The 27,077-nt window shown below is 42.2% G+C and overlaps 1 protein-coding gene across 5 annotated transcripts in view; it reads right to left on the minus strand.

The window, feature by feature from the left end:
* The window catches only part of ATP11A (ATPase phospholipid transporting 11A), a 118,630-nt gene extending 93,163 nt beyond the window's left edge, over nt 1-25,467 (minus strand). For 3 of the 5 annotated variants that reach the window (XM_074535937.1, XM_074535941.1, XM_074535940.1), the window contains exon 1: nt 25,048-25,466. In XM_074535937.1, coding sequence (XP_074392038.1) covers nt 25,048-25,086 — 39 coding nt within the window. In that variant the 5' untranslated portion in view covers nt 25,087-25,466. Of the gene's footprint in view, nt 1-25,047 lie in introns of all 5 variants that reach the window. The other 2 variants (XM_074535936.1, XM_074535938.1) reach the window with 1 other exon arrangement.
* Between the last annotated feature and the right edge of the window lie 1,610 nt (nt 25,468-27,077).

The raw sequence follows: 27,077 nt of genomic DNA on the forward strand, positions 1-27,077 counted from the left end.
TAAAAATGCTGTTAAAGAAGTACATTTGTTACTCACAGTTTTTAATTTTTGTTCTATTTCAACTCTCTTGAGATTAGAAGAAATACTAGAATATCTAAAGGTACAGAAAGCAATCAAACAGAACCCTCAACCTCAAAATTAGAGGAGTTCCTTTGCTATTCTGACACTGTTCAACCCTGCCAGTTTCTGCTTTGCTCAAAGCAATGTCTTTGCTCCTCTCTCCTATGGGAAAAACACCTTTGTAGGCATAGCTGGTGATACACACACTTCAGCATGCCCCAGCATGTAAAACTTGCATTTGAGCTAGTGAAATCATGAACAAGAAAAGAAGTGAAGTCCTAGCACTACCTAAAAGATGAGTAAAGCCAGAGACTGCTCACCAGCCCTGCACAGTACGCACACAGAAGGAGGAGAGGACTGCTCACCCATCCAGGGCAGACTCCTTTCCTGCAGGCCCTATGTCATGGTTTGAGCCTGGCACAGAGCCAGTGCCCCCCAGGAAAATTCCTCACCCTGGTGTCTGCTGTGAGATGTGACCAGGAATAAGCAAAACAGGCTCTAACTTAAACATAAAGAACACTTTATTACTTAAACTACAGGAAAATAGGGAAAGACTATAAGGAAAAGAAAAAAAAGAAATTGAAAACCTTACAAAAAAACTTTCCTCCTCCCCACTCCCTGACTTTCCCAATCCGATACATTCTCCCAAAACACCAACTGCCCAGCCCGGCACGACACTTTAGTATACTCAAACTGCAGTTCATGAAGAGGAAAGGAGTCCTTCTTGTTCCATAGGCTTCTCCTGGAAACACACTGAAACCTCGTGTGCTTCCTTGTCACTCCGGCACCGCCCGGAAAAAGTCCTTTTGCCGCTTGTGACATCTTCCTTCCATGCCCAGTGCTCTCACCACTGAGACATGGCCAGAGCTGCTTTTAGGGTTGTCTTTCAAGGATGCCTTGTCTCACTCCAAAAAGGCACTGTCTCTGCTTTTGGGACATCTGTCCCCCCCATATTTTTCCAACCCCCTGAGGCCGGGGGGTCCTCACGATGAACCCTCCTGGTTTTGAGGCACTGCCTCCCCCTAAATGCAGTCTCTGTGTCACAGGAACAACTGAGTCCATGGCCACAAGAAAAGTCCAGCCAAAAGGCCACTCCAAATCATCTCTCCCCATTCAATCATCTCCACGTTCTTCGGGCCAGGTCCTTGTCTCATCTCATCTCTTATCTCCCTTCTTATTCAGCTTCGAGGAGGATTAGCATTTTTGCAAGGTCCCAATCATGAAAGAAAGGGTTAAAAGTTTTCAGTCTCTGTCTATCTCAGAACGATAATACTCCCACACGTGCTGCTGCTGCTGCGGCCGGCCGGGCTGCGCCCTTCCCCCCCTTTCTCCTCCTGGGCCGGCTGCTATCACCGCCGACTCTCCCTCTCTCTCCCTCCTGGGGGGGGGAATGGCTGCCCGATGTCTCTTGGGGCTCCTCCACCCTTCCATCCTTGAGAGCTTTCTCACCCCCATCTCTGTCCAGGCCCCGGGCCTACCGCATGGCTGCCCCTCCCCCGCCCAGCAGCAGCGGCTGGGCTGGACGGGGGAGAGATCTGACCTCTTCGCCGCGACGTCCCAAGAGAGAGTGCCAAGGGCAGTGCCCTGCTTTTAACTCCTGTGTATTCTCGGAGGTGTGTCCAAACCCCACTGGCTACACCGGGTGCCAGTCTCAAACCCAAAACCTTCATTGGTTTGACCACAGCTTCCCAGAATTCCCACTCCTTCCTGGTCAAACCACCACACCCTACAATTAAAACAACAAACCAGATGACTCAGGTGCTCACCTAGCAGGGAGATGTCTTTAGGGAAATTCACAAGCCCAAAGATACGCTGCTCCTCCAAATAAAAATAGCTAAAAAGTAGTAGCACGAATTTGCTTCCATTTATTAGTTAAAATCAACTACTTGATTTTGAAGAAGGGGAAACTTATTATCCACATAAGCATTCTCTGCTTTTACCAGTTTTTTTCCACATGATGCTACAATTGAGCTGTGCATTACCTTCTCCCCAACCACAAGAGGTATCACATGTACATCTCTGAGTACAGCTGAAGACAAATAATGTGTGAGTTAAGAATGGTGTACTAACTTTGATACATTGGTGCAAGGCAATAAGCAATTGGAGTATCACATAACTTACCTTTGCAAACCTTGGAGTCAAAGCTAGACATCCTATGCCTAAACTGCGTTACATGCCTGAGCCTTTTAAAGAAAGTGACAGCAGTAAACATGAGAAATGAGGATACTTACAGCTGATCTGAAATCTCAGCCTGAACACACTAAGTAATTTTACAACATTAGGTGAAGATGTGTCTTTTCTCAACTTGTTTTTTAAGTCTCAAAACCAACATCTGGATAACTGCTGAATGGAAGTCAGGTAGGGAGAAAGCGTTAGCAGGCAAAAACTGCACGGAGCGTTCAGGGCCACCAGAACTCCAGCCACCCTGCAGCACAGCAGCCACTTGTGCCAGTCCTCTCCATAGGCAGACCACCTGCTGCTGCCCTGCACAACAGATGGTGCTCAAAGATTAAAACCTCCATTTTAGGTTATCAGTTCTATCACAAAGCCTAGTCTTACTGAGAGCATTCACTAGACAAATTCTAGTTTTCAGTGTCACCACTATGTTTGAGGGACCCTGGCTAGGCTGTTTATCCTATCTAGGACTCTCTGTACACACTGCACATGAAAAAAACTCCTCCAGCTCAACCAGCTCTGGAAACAGAGACAGCATTTCACTAGCATTAATTTCTTTGGTAAGTTGTCAAGCATGCCCAGTGCTGACCTAGCTAATCTCCCAAGGTCAAAATTACAAGAATTCTTGCATGTATTAAATGATTTACATATTGAACTGGGGTGAGGCACTACACATGTCTGTTTGTACAAAGCTTTAATTCATGTGATATCGACTGTATAATGGCTGGTCCTCCTACCAACCCAGCATGAATAGCTAAATAGCAGCCTTCTTACAATTTAGACTATGAACTTTGACACAGTCAGAATGCCAAAACAAAGAATGCCATTAATAATCTTGCTTTGTAACAAAATTACAATTGCTACCTAAATATCTAACAATTTTATTCTCTTAGTTCCTCTGTTCTTCAAGGTCTCTTGGGAAAATAAAGTTATTAGTTGCATGCCATTTTCAGCTCTAAGATGCCCAGGTGACCTGATGTAATAACTCAATCTTTGCCTTTGTCATTTACTCTCAAGATTTAAACCAGTATAAAACTTGTTCTCGAGAAGTATAACCTACATGCTAGGCCTCATTGAACGTCCTTCCTTCATTTTTGGTGTCTTAGATTTGTCTTAGACGGCAAAAAAAAAAAATTGAGAACAACTCAGATACAGATCCAAAAATTTCAATGAACAAATGTTTACTTGCCACTGGGAGACACTCGTCAAGCTCCACTTTCTCAGTAACAGGCCTGATGACTGGAGAAATGAGAGCAACACTTCCCTGGAAGCAGACTCAGCTGGTGTGTAACAGCAGTTAAAGGGAAGGATGCTTCACAGACAGCATCACTGCTGGAGAACACAAAGGCAAGGCATTCCACAGGACATTAGAAAGCTGTGCCAGTAATGGAGAGAGTGAAGCTGCTTTCCACAATGCATAACAGCAGCACACAGGATGCTTTACAATATGAAAGCTTCAAAAATGCAGACACACAAAGCAGACTTTATATCAGGCACATCCTGAAATCTCAAGAGTAAAAAGGGATTTTTTTTTCTTTTTTTTTAAATACACAGAAGCAGGGTAACACCTATATGTACCATCACAATACATTTTGAGGGATTTATCCTCTCAGATTAGAACATAGGGGCTTTTTTCATAAGTGTACTAAAAGGGCAGTAACTGCCAAGGAAGTTACCAAAGCTCTATTCTAAGCTCAAATAATTTACTTAACCATACTTGAGTAACTTTATACCTCTTACTAAATGACATAGTAATTCACAATGCTGCCAGATTTGGAAAATACAAAGGAGTGGAAAACTTGTATCGATTTTAGAAAATACTTTCTTTACGCAGGCAATGCTTTCTTCCTTCCTTCCTAATTTATATCCATGTCTACTGCAGCAATATCAGTCCAAGAATCACATTACTCCAGGTCATCAATGTTATAAATATGGCACTGTAGCAAGGAGTCATTACTATCTGAGCCCCTACTGATTGGGCTTTTATCATATATCACTGTAGTAGTAGAGGAGTCTAATGTTAGCACTGTGGTAAATGGCAATATTGCTAATCAAGAGAACAAAACACACTTTAAATCAGGGAGGCATCCTCCCAACTGTGCTGCAACAGGAGCCTTCAGGGACTTCTCCAGAAACAACCAGGCAACCAATCCTAATTTCTCTTAGTTTCACACTTCCCGGTGCCCCAATACTCTCCTGACTCCCCAGTTTCAGAAAGAGTTCTCTTCATGCAGGGAACAGCACCTCTCACCAAGGGTCCTAACAAACAACCCATGGACACAGGTCCAAGCATTCTCTTGGTTTTAGTTCTTAAATGTCCACTTAAGCTGATTAACACTGCCAAGTATTTAATTCTTCAAATACTTTAAATAGGTGAAGTACAAAATTCAAGTCCAAGTCCATGACATTATATGCTGTGACAAAACTCTTTTGCACCATTTGTAACGTTTTGCTCCGTCCCTGCTTCCCTTCCATACTCAAGTGTAAGTCTTCACTTATCTACTACTTTACCATGACTGTTTTTACTATATCAGAACTGGTAAATGCATGACCCACAGTAGAACACTGAAAGCATGCAGAGCTCTCAAGGACAACACAAGTCCGCATGCACCTGCAACTAGTCAAAAATATTCAAGAGCACCAAGATGTACAAGAACAGCATTTGCTAAATGGACATACTGTTTATAGCTTGAAAGCATGCCTTGCTGATTATTAACCCTTTTGGAACAATCTACCTTATCATCCTTTCTCTACGATACTTTTTTAATCAGAAAGCTATCTAAGCTGGTAACTTTAACTCCTTGGAATAAGAAGGGGGGAAACACAGCAAGAACAGTACTTTATTTCAGTGTTCCTTTCTTACCATCACCTTACACAAAAAAGAAAACCCATAAAAACCCACACTAACAAAAACTACAAATAAACAATCAAACAAAAAAACCCAACAAACACCCAACAAAAAAACCCCAAAGGTTCCACTGAAAGAAGAGCATATTCTGAAGTTATTCTACCCATAAGTAGAAAACCTAGTGGGATTTATGTTTGGCTCAATATCATGAGTGTTTCAATACTTCATTCTCTACAAGCAAACCCATTTTGGCACTTTGAAGAAACACAGGCATACACCAAGTTATGCTTTAACAAAAACAACCCACTTAAGGTCTCAAGTCAGATAATTTCTGACTTAGTTTACCAGGTGATCAATAGGCTTTGAGGCAGTCCTGAACACAAAGGCTCCTACAGAAGAGATAGGCTTTTCCTCCAAACTAAAGGAAATAACCAGCCTTCCTACAAAAGCACCAAAGTAATACAGTATGCTAAAAGCTAGGAAGAGGTCCCAAAATTCAGACAAGGACAGCAGAGAACTGCAAACATTTGCCTATGAAAGACTCTTGAGCATGAAATCCAGGAAAGAAACAGGTTCCTCAGAAGCACAGACACAGAAGCAGAAAAACCCTAATGTGGATTCAACCAGACATGAGTGAGGTCTGTGGCTTATTGCAAAACTGCCAAAATTGGCTGTTTCTTTGTTAAAGCCATTTGCTGTTTCTGCAGGAGACATGGGAAGCAACATTAAAAACATGCATACAAAGCAAAACCAAACATTTTAGCATTTGGGAAAGAGAGAAATTATTTTAGAATCAAAACTGGTGAATTCAAATAAGAGAAATGAAAGAGCTACTTAGAGAAATATGGAGACTTTGAACAGCTCTCATTTCATTTTTTCCTCTGAACACCTACATCCTTGGTATCTACAATATACAATTTGTTTCCACAAGAAGTTTTATATATTTATATACACCTACATGAACTCACAGTATTCAATTACGTCTCTATTGCCCCAAAAAGAACCAGCTTAAAATGATTTGTCTAATTCTTAGCATGCTTTAGAACACAAAAAGCCCATTTACCCTCTCCAGGTCCACTAGAATTAACCTGCACACATCTACTGGCATGTCTTTCATTAGAGGTACAGCATGCACAACAACTGCAGAAAGTTAACTCACAGGCTCCATTTCAATCCCCTCAAAGACATCAAGACATTTTAAAGCAAACCACAGTAGATTTAAGCCAAACTAGTGCTTTTAAAAATCCCAATCATTAAAGCCTTTTTAATGTTGCAATAGCATATTTGATAACATTTATAAACATTTATAAAGATTTATAAAGACCACCTTATACTCTCAAATTAAAAAAATAAATCAATAGCAAGGATTCACTCTATCTTGCCCAAACTAAAAAAATAACATGCTCATAAAAACAGAGTAATTATCAGCATTTTCAGGGATGGCATTATTTAAACACAAATATAATGTTTGTGCCTTGAACTACTTTTTTGAAAGTTCACCTTCTACAGAAGTGGAATTCAGCTGGCCAGATATAAGCACACACTAAGGGCTTCAGAATGAGTTTATTTTAACAGAAAACAGAGGAAGAGAGAACTGCAAACCCACTGAGATGCAATATAAAAGTAGGACCTGTTTTTTTTATGAAGCTTAACTTCAATGGGTTCCACTTTGAATCTCTTCCCTCATTTTTAAAGAAGTGAGTTTGGATAATTTATATTAAGAGCTGCATAAGATACTCATGTGATTTTAAATTTAACAATGTGTTTTCACTCCAGAAACACTCAAGCTTATAAAACACAACTTAGTTACTTGTTTGGAGCATAATAAGCAAAAAATAGAATTAATACTAGGAAGTAAAAGAAAATTCCAACATCAAAAGTAAACTGCAAAGTTGAGGTATGTTAAAAAGCATGTTTGAACTTTTCACTTTAAAGAAGTATTATTCCTCTCATGTACAGCCCTTATTTGTTTGCCAGGCAATCTTGCTCTTTTTTTTTTAATGCTCTAAAAACTACAGGAGCTTCTCACCAGATCAGCATTACATTTAAAGGTCTACAGTGAGCTGGGTAAAGGCCATTTCAGTACATGTCTCCCATCACTAGAACAGACTCAGTTTTGAAATAAATATTTATTATCCCTGAAAAGAGCTGTGGTCCCCAGGGGAAACAAACAAACAAAAAACCCAACAATCAAACACAATGAAACCAAACACCTGTGAAAATGACAATGCTGAAAGAAAGCCCCCTCTCTCCAGAGAGCTAACTCCTCAAGTAGTGGGCCCTTACTGGGAAATCCCAGTGAGCCCCTACTTCAGAATCTTCACAAATTTTTCACATTTCTCCTCTATTTTAACACTCCTCATTCCACACATCAGAAATCAAACAGTGATAGTGAGGGAGGGCAGAAGGGACAGATACAGGGTGTCTCAACTGACTGAGCACACAAGGACTTGCACTTGAAGCTTTATGTCTCAGCACAGAGGGACACCCACACTGGGTTCTTTCTTTTTCCTTGTGTAACAACTTCAGTCTCCTTTACCTTCAACACCTCACTACTTCTATTCACTTCTTCCCTAGTCACTTTTGCATTTGAACAAAGAGGAAAATACTTCTTGCGTGTTTCTTTAGATGCTCAAAGCATCAACCACAGGTGCTTCACTTTCTTTCCTCTTACACTGAAGTTACAGATACACCAATAATAATTTCTCTTGTGATACGAGTAAAACACAAGGGAAATCCATGTTACCATGAGAGCTGATAGACATGTCTGCCATCTTAAAAAATATTTTTTAGCACAAATGACAGTTCCATTATTGCGACTTTAAAACAAACAGTTCATGCTTTTCAGATAAAGGGTTACAAAGCGAGGTCTCTAAAAATCGAGTTAGCTGAAGTATGGAGTGACAGGATAATTTCCATCATCCAACCTGTAGTACCATGTTGGATGAGGATATATCCCTCACAGCCATAAAAGTAGGATTACTTAGGTTTTTATCATGCTTAAAACCCACCCCCATAATTTATGTCTTAACTAAACTGAGACCTTTACTCCTGCCATCTATGTATAATAAAGCAAACAAACCATGTCTCCTTATGTGCAGCATTTCATAAATAATTTAAAATGGCAACTTCACTTCCTTTAGATCAGAACTTAGCCCACTGAGAACAAGAAATCTTTACTATTCTTATTAAATATTTACTATATGGCTGTTCTGGCATCCTCACAAAAACCACCGCATACAAATGTTATGCATTAGAAAAATACAAAAGCTACATTTAAAACATTTAAAAGATGCTGGCAAGTGCACAATAGCTGGGAAATGCAAACAAAGCTGACAGCCTAACTTTCACTGCTGATTCTTTCCAGGACAAAAAGCAGCCTCATGAGACAGCTTAACCCTTTGCTTTAAGGTCAACAACGCATGTTTTCCACAACATGGTCATTTGTCACCACCTGAAAAAAAAAAATTTAAGAAAACATTTCCAGTGAAGCAAAAAGACAGCCAATGCTTTTCCAAGCTTTCCACTGGTGTGTGTTACAGACCTAGAAAGGTCACAACTGTTTACCAACTCCATGCATGCAATGAAAGTATCCATCCTCCTCTGCCAGCAGCAGTTCTATCTTCAGAACAGCAAACCTAACAAACCAAACTAGGTGTTACATCTACAAAAAAAGCCCTAAGATGAAGAATGCAGGAGCCTTAACTTAACACACCTTCCTCAAAAGCCCATCCCCTGTCACCCAAGGAAAGTTTCAGCTTACACTAAATCTGTTTTTTCACCATTGCCTTGGTCACAGTCACACATGTGTCAAGACAACAGGCACACAGAGCAATAATCACACCCAGCAATCCCACTGCAACTTCCAGATTGATTGCAGTCAAGGAGACGCATCTTGCACTGCAGCAACAGCCACAATTCCTGGGGTCTGGCAGGCCTCAGCACACACTGCAGTGCAACCATTTTTCCCTGTGAGTCTCTAGCAAGAGGCCAAAGGAACATGCTTCCCTCAGGCTCTTCCTGTCTCTGTAAAACTGCAACCAGACAGCTTTGTGTATCACTGCTCCTGCAAAACATGTGCCTGTAAGAACAAGCCTCCAAATTTTATTTGAAGCGACCCAATAGTAACCAGTGTCCTCACAAAAGCTTCCCAGCCTAAGCATCAGATCATTATTTAGGTAACCCAAAATGTAAACCAGACCTGGACTGACCAAAATAATGCTGGTTGGGAATGCTTTCAGGTGGTTCTCCCAGGTACAGAACTTGCTTCACAGCTGGGAGGCCAGTCAAAGCTCCAAAGCCTCAAGCAAGGCACCTATTTCAAAAGACACCTTTATTTTCCAACTCGTTCTAGCAACAAGCAGCCAGGCTGCAACACTGACCATCCTGCAATCCATTTCTCTGAGGGCACAGGGTGAGCACCCTAACATTTCCCCTTTGTACAGAATGAAGTAGCCCTGAGCTACCATAAGCTAAACCCTACTGTGCTCAGCACCAGCTTTCAATCCTCTTTTGCTGCCAGGCTGAATGGCCACTTTCAAATGCATCAATCAGATACACACTAAATTAGGAACTGCACTTCTTCCTAGCACAGCCTGCCAAGACAGCTGCAGCACTGTTTTCTGTACTAATGACTTAGAAGGTACTAAAATAAAGTTCTGGCACTGATGTCCACTAAAAGAAGGTACTCCTGTCATTACTGGAGATAGCTATCATTGTCTTTTTCTTTTTAGTGTAAGAGTATCATGCAAAAATATATTTAGTAACCTAGTGTGGCATAATCCTTTCAGTCATACACTTGAGCTCAGTTTGAGGGAGATAACAAAAGCAGGCTTTGTTGGCTGCAGTTTCCCAAACACTCAAAGCAGTGAGATCTTCAAAGGAATAAGGGTCAATTAATTCTTCCTGTATAAGGCCCCACAGGGCAGCAGCTGATCTGGTCAGCTGGGGATCAGATGAGCCAGAGCAGACTGTGGGAAGGGGGAGCCCCTGTTCCTGTCAGGCCATGAGAACTCATCTGGAGTTCACTGTGTTCCTTCCTGTAACCTCTCAGTAGGGATGCACACAAGGAGACAGACACAGTGGGCAAAGAACTGCAGAGAGACCCTGCTGGCACAATCTGGGCTCAAGGAGGATAATAACTGTGGAACAATGCACCAGGAAATCTGAGCAGAAAAGGCCTTTGAGAAAGCCTTTACAGAAGAAACAGGAATCACAGTAAGATCACCTGAAGCAGCACCAAAGGGAAATTGAGGTCCTGGACTAAGATGCATCTGGACAAAGATTAATTCATTATTCTGACACAGTGCATGGAGAAACAGCATCCTGAACCATCTGCAGAGGAAGCAAAAGCTGGACAAACAGAGCTTTAGCAAGCCAAGTGAGGCTGTTAGATGCCTTCCAGAGCAAGGGCTGTATACTTTCTGGGATCTATTCTGAGCTTAGGCTCAATATTAACCCTTTTCAGGAATGCCTCCAGCATTTTAAAGGCTAATGGAAACATCCATGAACTGTGCAAAATAAGACCAGATGTTTTAACACATTTGCTAATAAAAATAAACATTTTTAGCAAAAACAGTTTTATGTAAACAGATTGTACTGGGGTCAGCCTTTCCAGGGAGTAACATTCATTCTTCAAAAATCTACCCCAAAGAGAGGAAGAAAAATCATCTTCCTGGAACAGTCTACCCAAAACTTCCAGATCCTCTTTTAGAACATGCCTCTTAAGAGTGCATCCCAATATAAAGCACTTCACGGGAGCAGGTAGATTCACTATGCCCTTTTTTAAAATCAGAAGCAAGAAAGCTGGCTTAATTTGCCAATTTAGTGGTCAAGTTCTAAATAAAAGTTTGATCAAGCTTCAACTGACCACATAAGTGGAGAAGAGGGAAGTATTTATAGCCTGCTCCCCGTCAGCCACCAGCTCAGAAACCACAGAGGACACACTGCAACACGTGACTTCAAGCACATGATAGCAAGTCAGGATGCTCAAGTTTCTCTTGCAGTCAAGGACTCCCACTCTTCTATGGAATATACGTTTACCATTCTTATCTCTTTAATATTTTAAAACAGACATAGAAACCCATTGCGTTAACCCAAATTATTTTAAGAGAATATGTTAACTGCACTGAAATCAAGGAGGTTTTACATTCATATTTTCCTTTCTAATCGTCAAACACTCTTCACCTTTTCCTCAATTTAAGGCCTGAGATCCTTTGCAAAACTTGTAATCTCCTAACCCAGTAAGAAGCCTTTCAAAAACAGCTTACTGCTGCATGCCCATTACCATGATCCAGTATTTTTTTTATATTATTGGCATTGCATAAGTAACTCTGTAACAAGGCCTAGAGTTGATGCTCCACAGTGACAACGATCTCGTCATGAAAACTGAGACAGGCCAGCTTAAGTCTCAAGGGCACAAGCATTTTCACACTATTTGTTACTAATTAAAGTCCAGTAGCTTTTCTTTTCCAGCCTCTCAGGTCACACTTACACAACAGCAGCTTCCAAATTAAGTTATAGGCATGTAGCTCTCAAAGGATTTCCCATCCACAGCTCCCTCTCCACCCAGCTACTCACAGCCATCCTTTTTCAGGATAGGACTTCCTTAGATATTATGAACATCTGAATTAAGGTGCATGAATCAGACAGCTTAACACTTACTACTTTGAGAAAAATCCATTTTTTTAAGGAAAAACTTTTGTAATAGGCACATGAGTTAAAGAGAATAGGGAAGTATGACAACCATGTACAGGCTGACTGCAGTAATTTTTCTCTGACTAGAAGAATAGGAACCAAGAGAAATACTTTACCCTGGTCAGGTGCACAGCTGTGAAAGCCTCAGTTCCACCTACAGTAGTTTTCACTGAGCAGATAAACCCAGGGAAGTTGTAGTGATCTTGAAGCACAAATGCACCACACAGTCCAATTGCTGCTGTGGAGCCTCTGGGTTATCACTTAAGGGTGTTATGCAGCTTTACCCACAAAGCCTGTTTTAAACTTTAGGGTGTCCTATTCCTACCACAGGCTCAGAGATTAAAACCAAGATGGCTGCAAAAGAGGCAAGAGTACTTTTTCATTTAAATTAAGCAAAGTCACTAGTTCTTATTTTAGAATTAGAGCAATGCAGGCTAGAAGGGATGTCTCCAATATTTTTATTGAAAGAGAGTTAAAAAGCATGAAGCCTTATCAGACTAGCCTGATATTAACAATTTTTTTCTTTTGTTGCTTGTTTTATCAATGCTGAGTTTAAGTAAATATTTTCAGAATTAACTCATTCCAAATATAATTAATGAAACAGATTGTGTACACCTTGTCTTCATGCAAAGAAAACCTTAATTTTTAAGCATTTGACACTGGTCTTCACATAAAACCAAAGATACCAGTCTCCCACAGCTGCCTGTGCTATAGACTTTCATAATCTCAAAGTATTCCTGCATTTGCATCCTCATTTCTATAAAGCATCTTCTCATAAACACAGGAGGAAACATTAGGCATTTAAGGGCTGTTCCATTTCCCCCACACATCATTATGTTTTGACTGCACTTAGAACTTAAGGAAGGTCAAGCCACATGACACAAGTGCTGCAAGAGCATGCACATCAGCAAGTTAGTCTGGGGAGAAAAAGGTGGAGTTATTTCCCAGTTGGTTTAATTTTCAGTAACATCCTCTCCAGCATGTAGCCCCCCACATACTTCTCCTCATTCTATAAGTCCTCAAGCTTCTTGACATTTACACAAACTGTTAACTCCCACCCCTCTCCCAATTACTTCTTTTCTGATGCCAGCTGCTACTCACAAAACAAGGCAGCGTTCCATGGATGTCAGCATCTTGCCAAATCAGCCCCTGACTCATCAGTCAGCACTCAGGGATGTCACCCAGTCAGAAGCACTACTAGAACTCTGGCACTTGGCAGCACTCCCTTGCTCCCAGCAAAACTTGCTACTGCTTCACCCATTTCGGCTTCAAACCCCGAGGAACAGAGCTGCCTCTCCAGGAATGCACCCACACAGTCACTGCCCAGTGGTTTGTCACTCAGCAAAGTGAAACAGATGTCTCTGTGAACGAGCCAACAGCACATCCCAAGAGGAAAAAAAAAAGCACAGACCTGTGTGTGCAGCCAGAGTCCCTTCTGTCAGCTCCTGCAAGGCTCCAGGAGCTACACACCACTGCCTCAGCTCGCTTAATATTTGCCTCTGCTTTGGTCTTTTCCACATACTGCAGCAAACGGAAGGGAAGTCCAGATCACACCTTTAATCAGCTTTAGGAAGAAGTGACAAGATGACAAGATGCAGCTGCCTGCAGCCAGCAGCCCCACAAACATGCTCTTTCACTCCTCTACTGACCTGAGTGCCCAGTGCCAGGTGGGAAGCTCCCTGTGCTCCAGTCCACAGGGCTGGAAAGACCACATTCCTCCTTTTCCACACCTCTGAGACGTAACTATCAATCTGACAGTGCAGTAGCCCTTTTTCCCTTTATCACAGGCTGTCAAAGATCAGCTGCAAGCCACATAACCAAGAAGCTGCTATTCCACAGCAAGAAATAGCCATTTAAGCAGAATTAAGTGGTCTGACTGCGGGCAGAGGGAGAAAGCAAGAAAAGCCAATGCCACTGTAGCCACAGCTCTCTTCACAGAGAGCAGGCAGGCACCACTTCCCAGGGATATTTCCTGGGAATTACAGCCAGGAACCTCAGAGAAAGAGAAAACAATTCTTATATCTATTCTCTGCTCCTGTTGTTTTTGCAATGTGGAAGGTGTTAGCGAGATCACCTGAAGTGATCTGTCAATTGGATTCTGCTGAGGATTGTTTTGTTTCCTTGGCCAATCACTCAAAGCTCTGTCCTGGCTGTCTTGAGACAGCCATGAGTTTTCTTTAGTATGTAATTAAGTATAGTATCTCTTTAATATAGTATGATGTAATGTAATATAATATAGTTTAATAAAGCAATTGTTCAGCATTCTGAATCCATGGAGTCAGATGCCAATCATTCGCTATGTCAGAGGCACCTGTTTTTACTGTATGCCACTGCCTTACCAGACTTAAAGATCTGCAAGTATTTGCAGCTCTCTCAATTACTCAACTCAAGCCACAGCTCAAGCAAACTTTGATTGGCTTTTGTCACCATTTTTAACATTTAAGGAAGAAAATGCCTGTGTAAAAGCATTATCATTTTAATCTTAAAATACCTTAGAGTTTGCAAGAAAATAGCAAAGGAACACTGATATTTTAATTCCACATGCCCAGAAATGTAGCCTCAAGTAATTTTTTTAACAGCTTCTTTTACATATATGCTGCCATAAAAGGGCTTTAAACAAGTTACAGCAAATATCACTAAGAGTAAAAATGCTCAAGGTAACCTCTCCACTTCTTAGGAAGTAAGTCAGAGGCTTAAGAACCTTCCTTTAAGACAAAAAGACAAGCCTTTTAAATTTGAGACCTCCTGGGCTCAAAGAGGCAGGAGATGCAAAACCACAGTCCAGACTGCCCTTTATTTACATGCCTTTGTACCTGCCTGTGCTCACTGTGCTCTGCTTCACCAAACCACGTGAAGCTCTCCTATTGCTTCTGTGTCATTACAGCCAACAGTATGGAAACATAACCTCCTTATGTCAGAGAAAAGCTTACAGCATCAAGAAGTCAACATATTCATATTCATATTCATGAATCAGCTTAAAGCAATCATGCCATTCTGGGCTAAGCAGAGAGCTTTTTCCCATTTTTCTCTTCATTTCTTCCCTCTTAGTGCCAATACACAGGCATCTCCTACCAAGTTAGGCCATCTGGTCACTTGACAGCTGTAAATAGCAAGCAGTCAGTTAACATTGTTCAGGAGATTAACAATACCACAGCATTTGCAGGTGAAGTTAAAATAACCCCGTGGGTTAGTTTTGTGCTGTCTTTTTGGGGTTTTTTTTTAATCTTAGAAGATGAAAGAATTGTACTTGTGTACTTGTGCTCAATAATGGTCATTAAACAGTTCTTAGCCTAGCTTTAGCCCACCTGCCCCCATCCTCCCCACTATGGTATTAACAACCAACCATATATTCAACTAGATATGTATCTGCTGTACCAACAACATAGAGCCTAAAGTCAAAAACAAAGGGGGTTTGTTTAGAACTCTGAAAATTGCTTGTTTAAGGTAGTCAGGAATTGAAAATCTGATTACTTCTGGTTAAAAAGGATAAAAACACCAAATAATTTTTAAAATAATCAGGATAAGAAATTTTAAAATCTATATACTGTCTTTCAGACATTAAATTAACTTGATAATTTTTTAATACTTAAGGTTACCTGAGAAATATTTTCTTTTTTATTATTACTTTTTTTCTTGGCCTATGTGAGCAAGAAGTTTGAATGATCAGAGCTAAGCTTTCCAAAGTTCATACTGATGATGAGGAGACTAGAATATGAAAGATAAGGTAACTCTGAACATCATGGTTACTATTAGTGTAATTCCACAGGAAAAAAAAAACAAAAAGGAACGACACAATTTAATAGAAAGATGTTTACAGCTGTTTTGTAACACACACATAACACACCAATAAATAACAGCATGTCAGTGTATTCAATGTTTACAGAAAGTGTTGAGTATTAAACTAAAGGACTAATATTAATCTATCAAAATCTGCTTAGAGTCTAAGGAGTCTTTTCAACCAAAGCACAACCTCTAGCCTGAACTTACACTACACTTCTGCAAATATGGGCATAAAAGTTTACTTTTTTAGCCATGACTCAGTCAATAAACTGGTTTAAGCCTACATGTACAGTAAGCTCTTTCATACATATTGTATTTCACATAGTAAGGGTGTATATCTACACAGACACATCTTATAGTAAGATTAAATTGAAACCTGGTTTTTAAGAACTTTCATGCAGTTAAATTTTAAATAATGTCTTCCCCCTCTGAAAAAGTATTCGCTGAATAAGGAGATGTCAAATTCCCCAACAGCATTTCCTCCACATTCCCAAAATTCATCCAGCAACTGGCATGCCCTCTATGATTACAGCCTCAAGCCCAAGCCATAGGCAAAGACACCAGATATATTTCAACAGAACCCAATTCTCCTTGAAGTGAGTTTTGGGATCCCAGAGCCCAACACTCCTCTCATTCCTGAACCATGGATAATGCCAGCCTGGGAAATTACAGTTTATTCCACTCACAGTCACCTCAAGAATAAAGACCAAGTAAATAGACTTCAGCTTTTCTCAACAACCCTTCTCCAGATATATTACTAACCCAAAAAATAGGATTAGATTTGAGTCTCTGCTGTTCTGCAGGAAATAATCGTAAAGAACCTATGAGTTTCAGTAACCTACCTACAACTACTATTAATGAAATTAAGACTGCAAGTGCAATTTCTCAGAGACAAATGTCATTCAAGTGCCTTCTTTGTAGCTTCACAGGATACTATCCATGCTTCATGGAAGGCAACCAGTTCCATCATTTACAGTATAAAATTGCAAGTCAACCTTCTCAAAAATACACACAGACATTTTTCCTTCACATTAATCCTTATACGGTCTTAGGCACATCATATATGTTCCAGTAACAGCAGCATTTTTCAGTTTTATTTTCTAATGACCTCTTGACAAATATAGAAGTGTCTTGCTAGCCATCAAATGCCACTGTTGATTCAGATTCATCTCAAGAGATGCTACTTACAATGAATGTAACTAGCATAAATAATTTCTGCAAACAGCTCATTGATAGGACTTTGAAAAGAAGTGGAGAACTATGTAAAGTAATAAGCATGAACTGCAAGTTACTAATGCAATTCAGACAACAAAAAAAAACATTTTGGTTCATCTTCACATCTACTCCACAGCGTAAACTCGAAGCATCAGAGACAAAAAAACTACTGAGCAAACAGCTCAGTATTCCTTCCCTCTCCCCAGTCCATCCATACAATTATCTTCAGACAAGTACTTCATACACAAGGTTTGTTTTCTGCATGCAACTATTTTGATTATTAACATTAATTTTGCAAAACTTTAATGGCACATCAGCAGATGTTCTTTTCAGAGGATTTCACAACATCCCATCTTAATGGTGAAGCAGAGGAAGAGCCTAATTGTCCTTAATCCTCTATTCAAAATAGGTTAGATGAAATCCTCTTTGGACTGAAGCAAAGAGATTAGTGAGTGTCACCAGGAAAAAGAAACACTATTCCCCCTCACCGTGGCCCATATCCAGATGAGCTTAATGATTAATGAAGGAAACAGATTCTCCTATTTCAAAAAGGGAAATTAGTCTACAGGGAAGAGCAAAAAGAAAAGGAAAAATGTTTCTACGAAATCTCCAAATTGTTAAGCTTCCATGCCAGTAGTAACAACACAAATGATGTAAATAAGAAGCACACCAAAATACATTTTCCCAGTATGCCTCAGTAATCAGAAAAGAGCTCATATGAAGACCTTTTTTTTTTTTTAAATATCAATACACATCTGTATCTCTGGTAAATCTTGGCATAATTTTTGACATTGCTAAATGAATAGCACATTATTTAAGGAAGCACACGTACACCCATCTGCACATGAATGCATATAAATGTAGATAGAGCAATAAAGAGGAAAATAGGTGGTATCATGAGAAGCAATGCAGAACACTTAGGTAACAAGAAAAATAACCCCAAAACAAAGTCATTACAAGCTTGTGTTCACACCCAGTTTTCTTCCGGTGACACAGTAATTTTGTTACCTGAAAGCACTAAACTACCCTTACAACTTCTTGCTACAGCAAAGGTGGATGATATTCTCATCCCTGTCCCAAGAAAGGATGAATGCACATAGAAATTAACATCCAGAAGCAGAAAGATATCTAGGTGATTTATCTTCTGTGATCCTCCAAACAAAAAAAACTACCGGGCCACCCACCCATCTCCTCAGTCTCCTAAAACAATCCAAACTAAGCTGCCAGTTTCTTCCTAAAACGAGGGCATTTTTTAATATAGTATCACAAATACTCAATACTTTCAAAATTACAAAGTTAAATCAAAAAAAAAATAAACCAAATGAAACAGTTCTAATGACGACTCAAGAGTCTGTACCACAGGCTTCTCAGAGTCATTACCGAGAGGGAAAAAAACCAGCTTGTGTACATATGATATAGAATAAGAATCCCTGGTTTGCCTTGTCTACCTGCAGCTGTTGCCATGGTAATTATAGCAGAGAAGATAATAGCATTCCAGTGTCATTTTACTTCACAGCTCAGGATGAACTTCTGTTGAAATGTTCCTCAACAACTATAAAAATAATACATTATCCTGTGTAATGGTAAGCCACTTGAATAACCAGAATTATTCTGGAAAAAATATCATCTGTCTGAAAGACTTGTAGGAGCAGAGGTGTGCTATTTTGCTCAAACAACAACAAAAAAAGCCCAACAAAAACCCAAAGAAAAAAAAACAGTAAAGTTGAATCCAGTTGTGTAAGAGGTTCTGAAACATCTGCTCAGTCGTCTCTGCGACAGTTTTTTCTTGTTTCTGCTCCCTGACACACCTGCACATGACATGCAGAGGCATCCCACAGTAAATCCTGCTGGAGCACCTCAGAAACCACAATGGGGTTCCAGTCATACTTCAACCTAGTTAAATGGACTAAGTTTTATTATGTCCATCTCAAGACCATAAACAGTAGCCAGCCAAGGTATTTGTGGAATCCTTCACTTGTCAGCCCAGTCACCATTTTCTGAGTGCTGTATGACCACTACTGTAGGACAGAAGAAAAAGAATCAATGAGAAATGGTGATCAGAGATGTTAAGCTATAAACATGCTGTGTGGTACTTTGTCCTCTTCCAGTCCCAAAAATAATTTTCAAAAGGCTTCCTGCTTGCAGAACTGACACTCAGTGGTGCTTGAGAAAACACAAAACTGGAACAAAATAAACTTTTTTTAAGCCAAACAACATGCTATCAAGAGACAAAAGCAACTATACAGTTCTCATCTCAGAATTTTTGATGCTAAAAAAAGATCAAAACTTCTTCATCTATTTTAAGTCACTGAAATAGTTCTACAATTTAGATGCTCCAAAAGCAATGTTTTCTACTATCATAGAACATCTGATGAGTGCAGATGAGTAATATTTTGTAGTCAATAGCAACCAGCATGTAACATGTACACTGACTTCCTGAAAGTTAACTGCTTTACATATGCAATGTCCTATTTTCATTTGTTTATTCTCAAAAGAAAAAGGAAATTATGTTTTTTCTTGTGTAAATTAGTTAATTGATAGAGTGAGAAGGAGGGGAAAAAACAAAGCTCATGCAATTCTCCATGTTTATTGCCCTTCAGCAATAAATAACTGATGGGGGGAGGGAGCATACTTGGGCGCTTTTTCAGCATCAGATAATACTGACATATCTTTAAAGTCCATTACAAGCCAGAATGAACACAAGACTCACTATCAGTGTGAAGAGCGAAATTTGCAGGAGTACTAAATTCAGTCAGCCACATTCAACAAGATTAAATTAAGTAAACCTTTGAAACTTTGCCCTTTTTAAGTAAATCACTGAAAAGTCAGCAGGAAGCACTCCATACAGATAACCACCCCCCCCAAAAAATAAAAAGGCAATTAGGCAAATAACAATGCAATGGTGCTTAGGCAAACAGGAATGCAAAAGTTACTCGTGCTGTTTGATGCCCTCTGTTGAACCTTCCACAGCAGGAAGAACTGGTACCTGCAGTGAAGCAGGGCTGAGAGATGGGAAGCATCTCAAGTTTCAAAAAAACATTGTGACACACAGACTTGCACAAGGGATAACAAAAATGGATTACATACCAGGAACAGACACAAACTCCTAAGAGCTGCAAGTTACTAACTGCTGACCCGTGAATACATATACAGATACTACAGAGAGCATCTTTTGTACACTCAACACAGCCAGCAGACAAAGTCTGTCATATAAATGTGTTTATATACAGCTTATAATTTGACAAAATCTGAAGCTGTTTTATCTCTGAACTTAGAAACAAAACATAACAATGCTTTTGACTTACTTGCCCAGGAAGACAACTGTTTAACAGGAACATTGACCGAGAAACAGACAGCTCCAGTTTAATACTCATGTGCAAGACTGCAAAGGAGGCTGAATAAAGTCAGAATCAAAAGCAAGAACCAAACACCCTCAAATGAATTAACTAAATTTAGATTAAAAACAATATGAAATCTAAATTTAGATTAAAACCAAATCTGAAACACTTGACAAATGGACTGTCCTTTAAGACACAAATGACTATAAAGCACCAAGGCTTACAATTTCACCAGCTTTCCGATCAAAGCAGTTATCAACCTCTACTGTGAAGTTAGATAAATAAATAAGTTCAATATTAATTTTTATCTACTAAGACTACAAACACAAGTAAAATACTTAGGAAATCTAATTAGAAAACAGTTTTAGAATTATAATGCCGATCAAAAGCAACAAAATCATCTAAGTCAATGACAAAAAAGTCACAGACTGTCATGAAACTTAGTTAAGAACTTGCTAAAAATCCCTACAATAACTTCCTGGTTAGGCTAGTCAAATGCCTTTTCAAACTACAATTAAAGTCGACCCACTTCCACAAAAGTGAAAAATAGAGCATCCATTTGTAAACTCAATTTATTCCAGCCTCCCAAAAAAAGAGATCTTTTGCACAACTAATAGGCCAGCAGCTCCCCAGAGACCAAAGCTGTAGTAAATCCCTGCTCCTTCTGGAAACATGACTTACCTGCTACTACCTCCATTTGAGTAGTAGTACTTAGTACTTACTTACACAGGTAACAAATATTTAAGACCCAGATTTGTAATCCTAAAGTAAGAGGAGAAGGGGAGAAGCAGTAAAGTAGCAAGATCTCTAAATATACTACGTAACACAGGCAAAACCTCTGACCCAGTAGCATTTACTGTACAACCTAAAGCCACCAACCTGGGCAGGAGCTTTCAGTGACCAGGGCCAGCTGTCCTACAGATACAGAACAGACTGTCACCATAGGCAGCAAGATGTTCAGCAACCATTTAGTGTCCAAAGAGGCATATGCTGAAGGGCAACATCTTCCCAGATTGCCCAGATACAGTCAAATCAACAATATTCAGGAATATCCAAACCCATGTTCAACCATGAACAGCTACAAAAAACAAATGACCATGTTTTATTAAGGAAAGTATTCATTTGGTGAAAGATGTCACCAAAATCTGTTTAAATATTATTAACCAACTTTCGACTGTGATGGGGACAGACTGCAGAAGTCATATCACCAGCAAAAAATAAGTGATCAAACTAAAGCAGTTGCATTAACACAGGCAGAACAGATCACCTAATGATATCCACAGTGTCCCAAATAATTTAACTACAAAACAGAAGCTAATCTTGTATGGAGGTAGTTTTAATTGCCATTGTATGCTTGTTTTTTCCCTAAATAGCGTACTGCTTAATATTAAGCTAACAAGTTTCTCTTGTTACTAAGCAGGTTCTGCAGGATAGCCGATGCTAATTCTGTATTCTCTGGCTGTGCAGCTGCCCTCCCTGGGGTAGCACACATCATCTAGGGAATCCAGGGAGAAGACAGCGAAGTGTTTTGTCTGATGCAAAAGCAACATCTAAAAAAGGTTCTATTTTTATAGAGTATGTGACAAAAAGTATAGTCCCACCTAGTAATGTTCATATTACCCACACGCAGCCATTATTTCCATTATTTGAAAATAATTTTTTGGTCTCAAAATGCATCTTATTTATCTTAATGTAGAAGACTTATTAAGTTCCTATGACTCCATGTGGAAGCAAAGCTGTAAATTAGGGTGTTTCTATTTTGTTACTTAAAGATGCCTCTAATATAGATCATACACACTCTAAAGCAGTAAAATATACAGATTAACCTCAATATACACAAATAAGAAAATTACAATGCTGCTTATCAACTTCCAAAGGATTTGGAAAACGGAACTTCCTGTCAGCTGTACTGCAGTGAAACAAACACTTTTTCCATAACAAAGTTATTTTTCACTATCAGTCCTATAAATTGAGAATGGCTGCAGTCATGGTTACAGGAAGCAAAAGGTGAAGTGAAAAGAACCCAAAATTTGCAGGATGATCTTAAGAGGCAAAACAAAATAATGTCAATTTAAAAATTTTGTAAGACAAAGACAATTCCCTCTGTCCTTCTAAGAGACTACAACATCTCCTGGTGAAGAGATATTCAGTACAGTATGACTAGCATGCTGAACATATATCTTATTCAACCCACATCACTAAACTCTTGAATGCCTTGAAGATAGAAAAAGGACACAGTGCAGGTAAAACAGCAAATATTAGAAAATGCTAACCAGGAAGCTGACAGCACCCAGTCATTGCTACTCTTCCACCGGGCCTTGGAAATATGTGCACTGATTTTGCACTGCTTCAGGACAGAAACTGTCCAGTAAATGAAAGAGAAATGGAGGGAACTTCCCAATCACAACAAACTCTCTAGTATTTAGCTTATACCTCTATGTCCTACAACAAACAGGACCAAGAAAGACAAGTAAGGACACAGAACTATTAGAAACTATCCTATTAGCAGTCTACATTAGTACATGACATCCCAACTGTTTGTTTTCCCCACATCATACCATAACAGCTCCCAGCTAACCCAGCATCTCCAGATGCAGCAGCCAAGGTTTTCAGCATAATCCAGAGACCAGTCTTTCTCTAGGAAAGACATGAAGTTGAACAAGTCCAGGAGACTTGCAGAACAAAAATGCATAGTTCTAAGATCCTGATTACGAAAGAGTTTTTGTATTGACTTTAACTAAAGCCAAGTTTGAGCTTACTTTGGAATAAACACAAGATGTAACTGTCCACTCCAGCTCTCCCACAGAAGTCTCTGCCTTGTCTCCCTTATTAAAAACATTTTGGAAAGTGGCAAGCACATCTACATCTGTGTGCCTGGCTGGTGCACACGGAGCTTTGGCAAACAGCTCTGGAGTGATGCACCTGACATGCACATCTGCTGCTCATGAAGAGCAGTCAGTTTCAGGCCCAGCAGTCAAACTAGGACTTCTCATTTTCACTGCTGTAGATGTACAAAAGTAGTTGAACCATGGAGAAGCAAAAGAGAAATAGATGAGAAAAACCACGCAACATAAACATAAGGTTGCCAGACCTCAATGGTCTTACTGAAATGAACACAAATTTACTCACAGCACCTTCTCCTTTAAATTACCTTTCCGTGGAAGAAAAGTTTCAAAGTTAAGACACCAAGCAAAAGCAAAATAACAAGAAGCAACAGGTGAAAATACACAAGGCAGCATGGACCGTACCAAGCAATTACCAATTATCTAGGCACAACCTGTCAGCATAGACACAGTACAGAAGGTAGTGTGACCAAGGCAATAGGAAGCCTTCTTCACATGGGATATAATCATGTTTTATTTATCTTTTAGACTGCTGCCTTAGTCTCATCAGCAGTGCAGGAGAGCGGTGACAGTCCACAACTCAAGAGCTCAAGCTCCTTACTTTCAACATACTGTCTTCTCATGGATCTTTACTGTAGCTGCTCTCAAGCCCACTTCCTTCATATTTGATGCTTAAGCCCACCTTGGAAGCGGTCACCAACAATGCTATGCACAGGAGATTTAACAGTGTGCTTGCTCTGTGCAAAACGATCACACCATTTGTGAGCAAACACTAAGGAAGAAATCTTAAACTAAATCCAACAGTTATATCAGCACTGACATATCTCTACACCCAAAGTGATCCTACCTCTTTCCAAAGAGACCTTAGCACAACTCATGTGGTCTTTACATCCACAGAGACCATTGCTTCTCTTGTATCTCATCATTATTGTTGCTACACATTATTTGGAGTATTCTCTTCGTTTTCTTAGGACCACTTTCTAAAGATCCATACACACATAGCTGCTTTTAGTACTCCCCTCTCTACTCTCTCCTCATCCCACATATATCCTATTGTAAACCACAAGAAAAAAGAGTAACAATTTTCATCTCTGCTACTTTTCTTCATTTATACTTCAGAAAGACAGACTTCAGCCGGTATTAGGTGGACACAGGTCTTGGCACACACAAAACTAAGTGTATTTCCTGCAAGTGAGAAAACTTGAGTGCTCTGACCAAGGCAAAAGTATTTCCTGAATAGAAAGAAAAGTTATTTGTATTTGAAAATTGCTACTATCTCTCCCTATCTTTTAAAAATTACTTCTATGCTCAAAAGCAGAAATTTGCCCTTTCCTAGTATTGGTGGTCGCCATGCCTTGTACTGAACAACCCCACACTTAGAGGCATCCTGCTAATCCACTCAAACCATTATCCTGAGCATTTAGTAGGGCTCCATGGAACTGGAGCTGCACTCACTGACGCACCTGAGCCTACACTCGGACCTCACTCTAAATGCACTGCCCGGTTGCTCTCTCGGGCCATGCGAATGGGTTTTCACCCATCACCAACAAGCCACATCTGCCCTCTTTCCCCGGAGCACTCTCAAGTCCGGCGTGTTTGAATCTTACTACGCACACCTACAAAAACTTGGGACCGTTCCGACCATTCCTCAGTATACTTAAATGGGACAATTCCACAAAAAAAAAAAAAAAGTCGCTCGACTGCAACAATATAGGGAAGAGAAAGGTAATGAACAAACCAAAAGAAAGATATTTTTAAAAAAAGGCAGCTGGAGAGCTGGAGGTTGTATGTGCGCTGCCAAGTGCGTATGGCAGCACACTGTGAATTACCGCGCTCTGAACTCAGGTCAAGGCGCCGAGGTTCAGCGAAGCACAGTCCCGTGGGGCGGGCGGGCTGCGGGGAGCGCACGGCACCCGGTGCCGCCGCCGCATCCCCGCTTGCACCGGGCATCACGTGCGGCGGCCCCGCGGCTCCCCGGCCGCCGAGCCGGTCACGGGACCGCCCAACTCCTGACCGAGCCCTTCCTGCGAGCCCGGGGCCACGGCGGGGCTGCCCCCCGCGCCCGGGCTGGAGCGGCACCGGCGCTACTCACGTATCGGCTCACGAGGGTCCGCAGGAGGCTGCAATCCATGGCGGGCGGGCGGCTCAGGACCGCGCCGCCGGGCGCTCGCCGGTGCCGCCGGGCTCCCTGGCTCGCCTCCTCACTGGCCACATGCAGAGAGCCGCGCTCGCCCCGCCGGACCCGCTGTGACGCCGGCCCGGCGCTCGCCGCCGTCCGCCGGCTATGCCATGTGCTCGCCGCCGCCGCTGCGGCGCGTCGCCCCGCGGCCCCGCATGCCCCTCGCCGCTGCCGTCGCCGCTGGAGTCCCGCCGAGGGGAGGGCAGGCGGAGCGGACCGCGCTGCCGGGAACGCTCTCCCGCCCCCGCCCGCTGCGCTCTGCCCGCCGCGCGCGCCGCCCAGCGCTTTATCCGGCGGGCGGGGCCGGGGCCGCCCCCGCGCCGCTCCCCCGCCCTTCCCCGCTCCTGGCGCGCGCGCGCGGGCCCGCCCGGTACCGGCCCGGCCCCCGCCCGGCGCGCGCCGCTCTGATCGCGCCGGGCGGCCCCGGTGGCGCGCACGTCACGCGCGGCGGACGCGCGCGCCGGCAGCCGTGCCCGCTCCCCGTCCCGCCCGTCCCGCGCGCGGCTCCCGGAGCGGCCGGTACCGGCTCCGGGCGGGGGGAGGCGGGAAACCTGCCCGTGCCTGGGAACGGGCTGGGAACACTGCGGTGAGCCAGTGCATCGTACTGGGAGCACCGGGGGGAGTGAAACTGTGCGGGAAGGGAAAGCATAGGGAGAAGCCAGAGAGTAGCATTGGGTGCGCTGGGATGAACTGGGAGCACTGGGGGAGAGCCAGGGAGTGGCACTGGGGGCACTAAGGGTAGCCACGAAGCGATACTGGAAGAACTGGGATGGCATGGGAGCACGGAGTGGAAACCAGGAATGATGCTGGGAGTGAACTGGGAACAGTAAGGGGAGTTAGTGAATGATGCTGGGAGTACTCGTAACTGCAGAATGGGTTGGGTTGGGTTGGGTTGGAAGGGACCTTAAAGATGGATCTCATTCCGATCCCCCGCTATGGGCACGGGGACCTGGGGGCACGGGAATGGAGCCGGGGAATGTTGCTGGGGCCACTAGGGCGAGTCGGGAAGTGACACTGGGACTACTGGGAGGAAACTGGGAGCAGTGGAGGGAGACAATGAACGATCCTGGGCGGGCACGGGAGCGCTGCGGAGCGGCAGCAGTGCCGGTGGGTGCTCCCTGCGCCCCGCCCTCACCTGCGCCGCCCCGGGCAGCGGGGAGCGGCCGCCGCGCCCTTCCGGGACGGGGGTGCCCACGGCGGGACGGCGCCGACCCCCCCCCGCCCCGGCGCCTCCCGGGCACGCTACCCCGCCGTGCCGGTGCGGCGGAGCCTCCTTGCAGCGTGCCTCCTCCCGCCCGGCCGCGGCACCGAGCCGTGCTGGAGCCGAGCCCGCTCCGGCCCCCGGGGCGGCAGCGCTGGGGCAGCCGGCGCGGACAGCCGGGACCGACCCCGCTTGCGGAGCGCGGCGGGAGCGGATTAGGGAACCTCTGTGCGGTACCAAACATCACAGCCCTGCTGAGCCCGCAAACTGGAGAAACTACTTGGGGATAGGTGAAGGGAGAAGCTGAACTCGGCAAAAAATGCGCACGAAGGAGAAGTAAAGCGCATCATTATTCCCTTTTTTTCCCCTAGATGCCTAAGACAACACCTTTTAGGTATTTAGGCCTTTGTTTTCTGCAGCTGTTGTTTGTTCATGCCATTCATACCGAGGAACTCACTCAAGTTTGCAGGAATTTCGTACGCAGTTTCAGATTACAATTCATATAAAACGAAGGCTCTAAACCAAATACTCTCTCAATAACTAAATGAAACTTATTAATTTTATAAAAGTCAATCTTTTACTAAAAAAGTCGATTTTAACAAAATCAGAATTGTATGCTTATGAAAATCCGTTCCCTTCTTTGGCAGCAGTCACATAAGCTGTCCCTTATTGTCTAGTTCATGGCTAAAACAATGAAGTTTTTGCTTATTTTGACTTGTTTTGTCACAATTACATAGCTCTC

This window comes from Zonotrichia albicollis, chromosome 2 (assembly GCF_047830755.1).
Source record: "Zonotrichia albicollis isolate bZonAlb1 chromosome 2, bZonAlb1.hap1, whole genome shotgun sequence".
In the NCBI taxonomy this organism is placed as follows: Eukaryota; Metazoa; Chordata; class Aves; order Passeriformes; family Passerellidae; genus Zonotrichia; species Zonotrichia albicollis.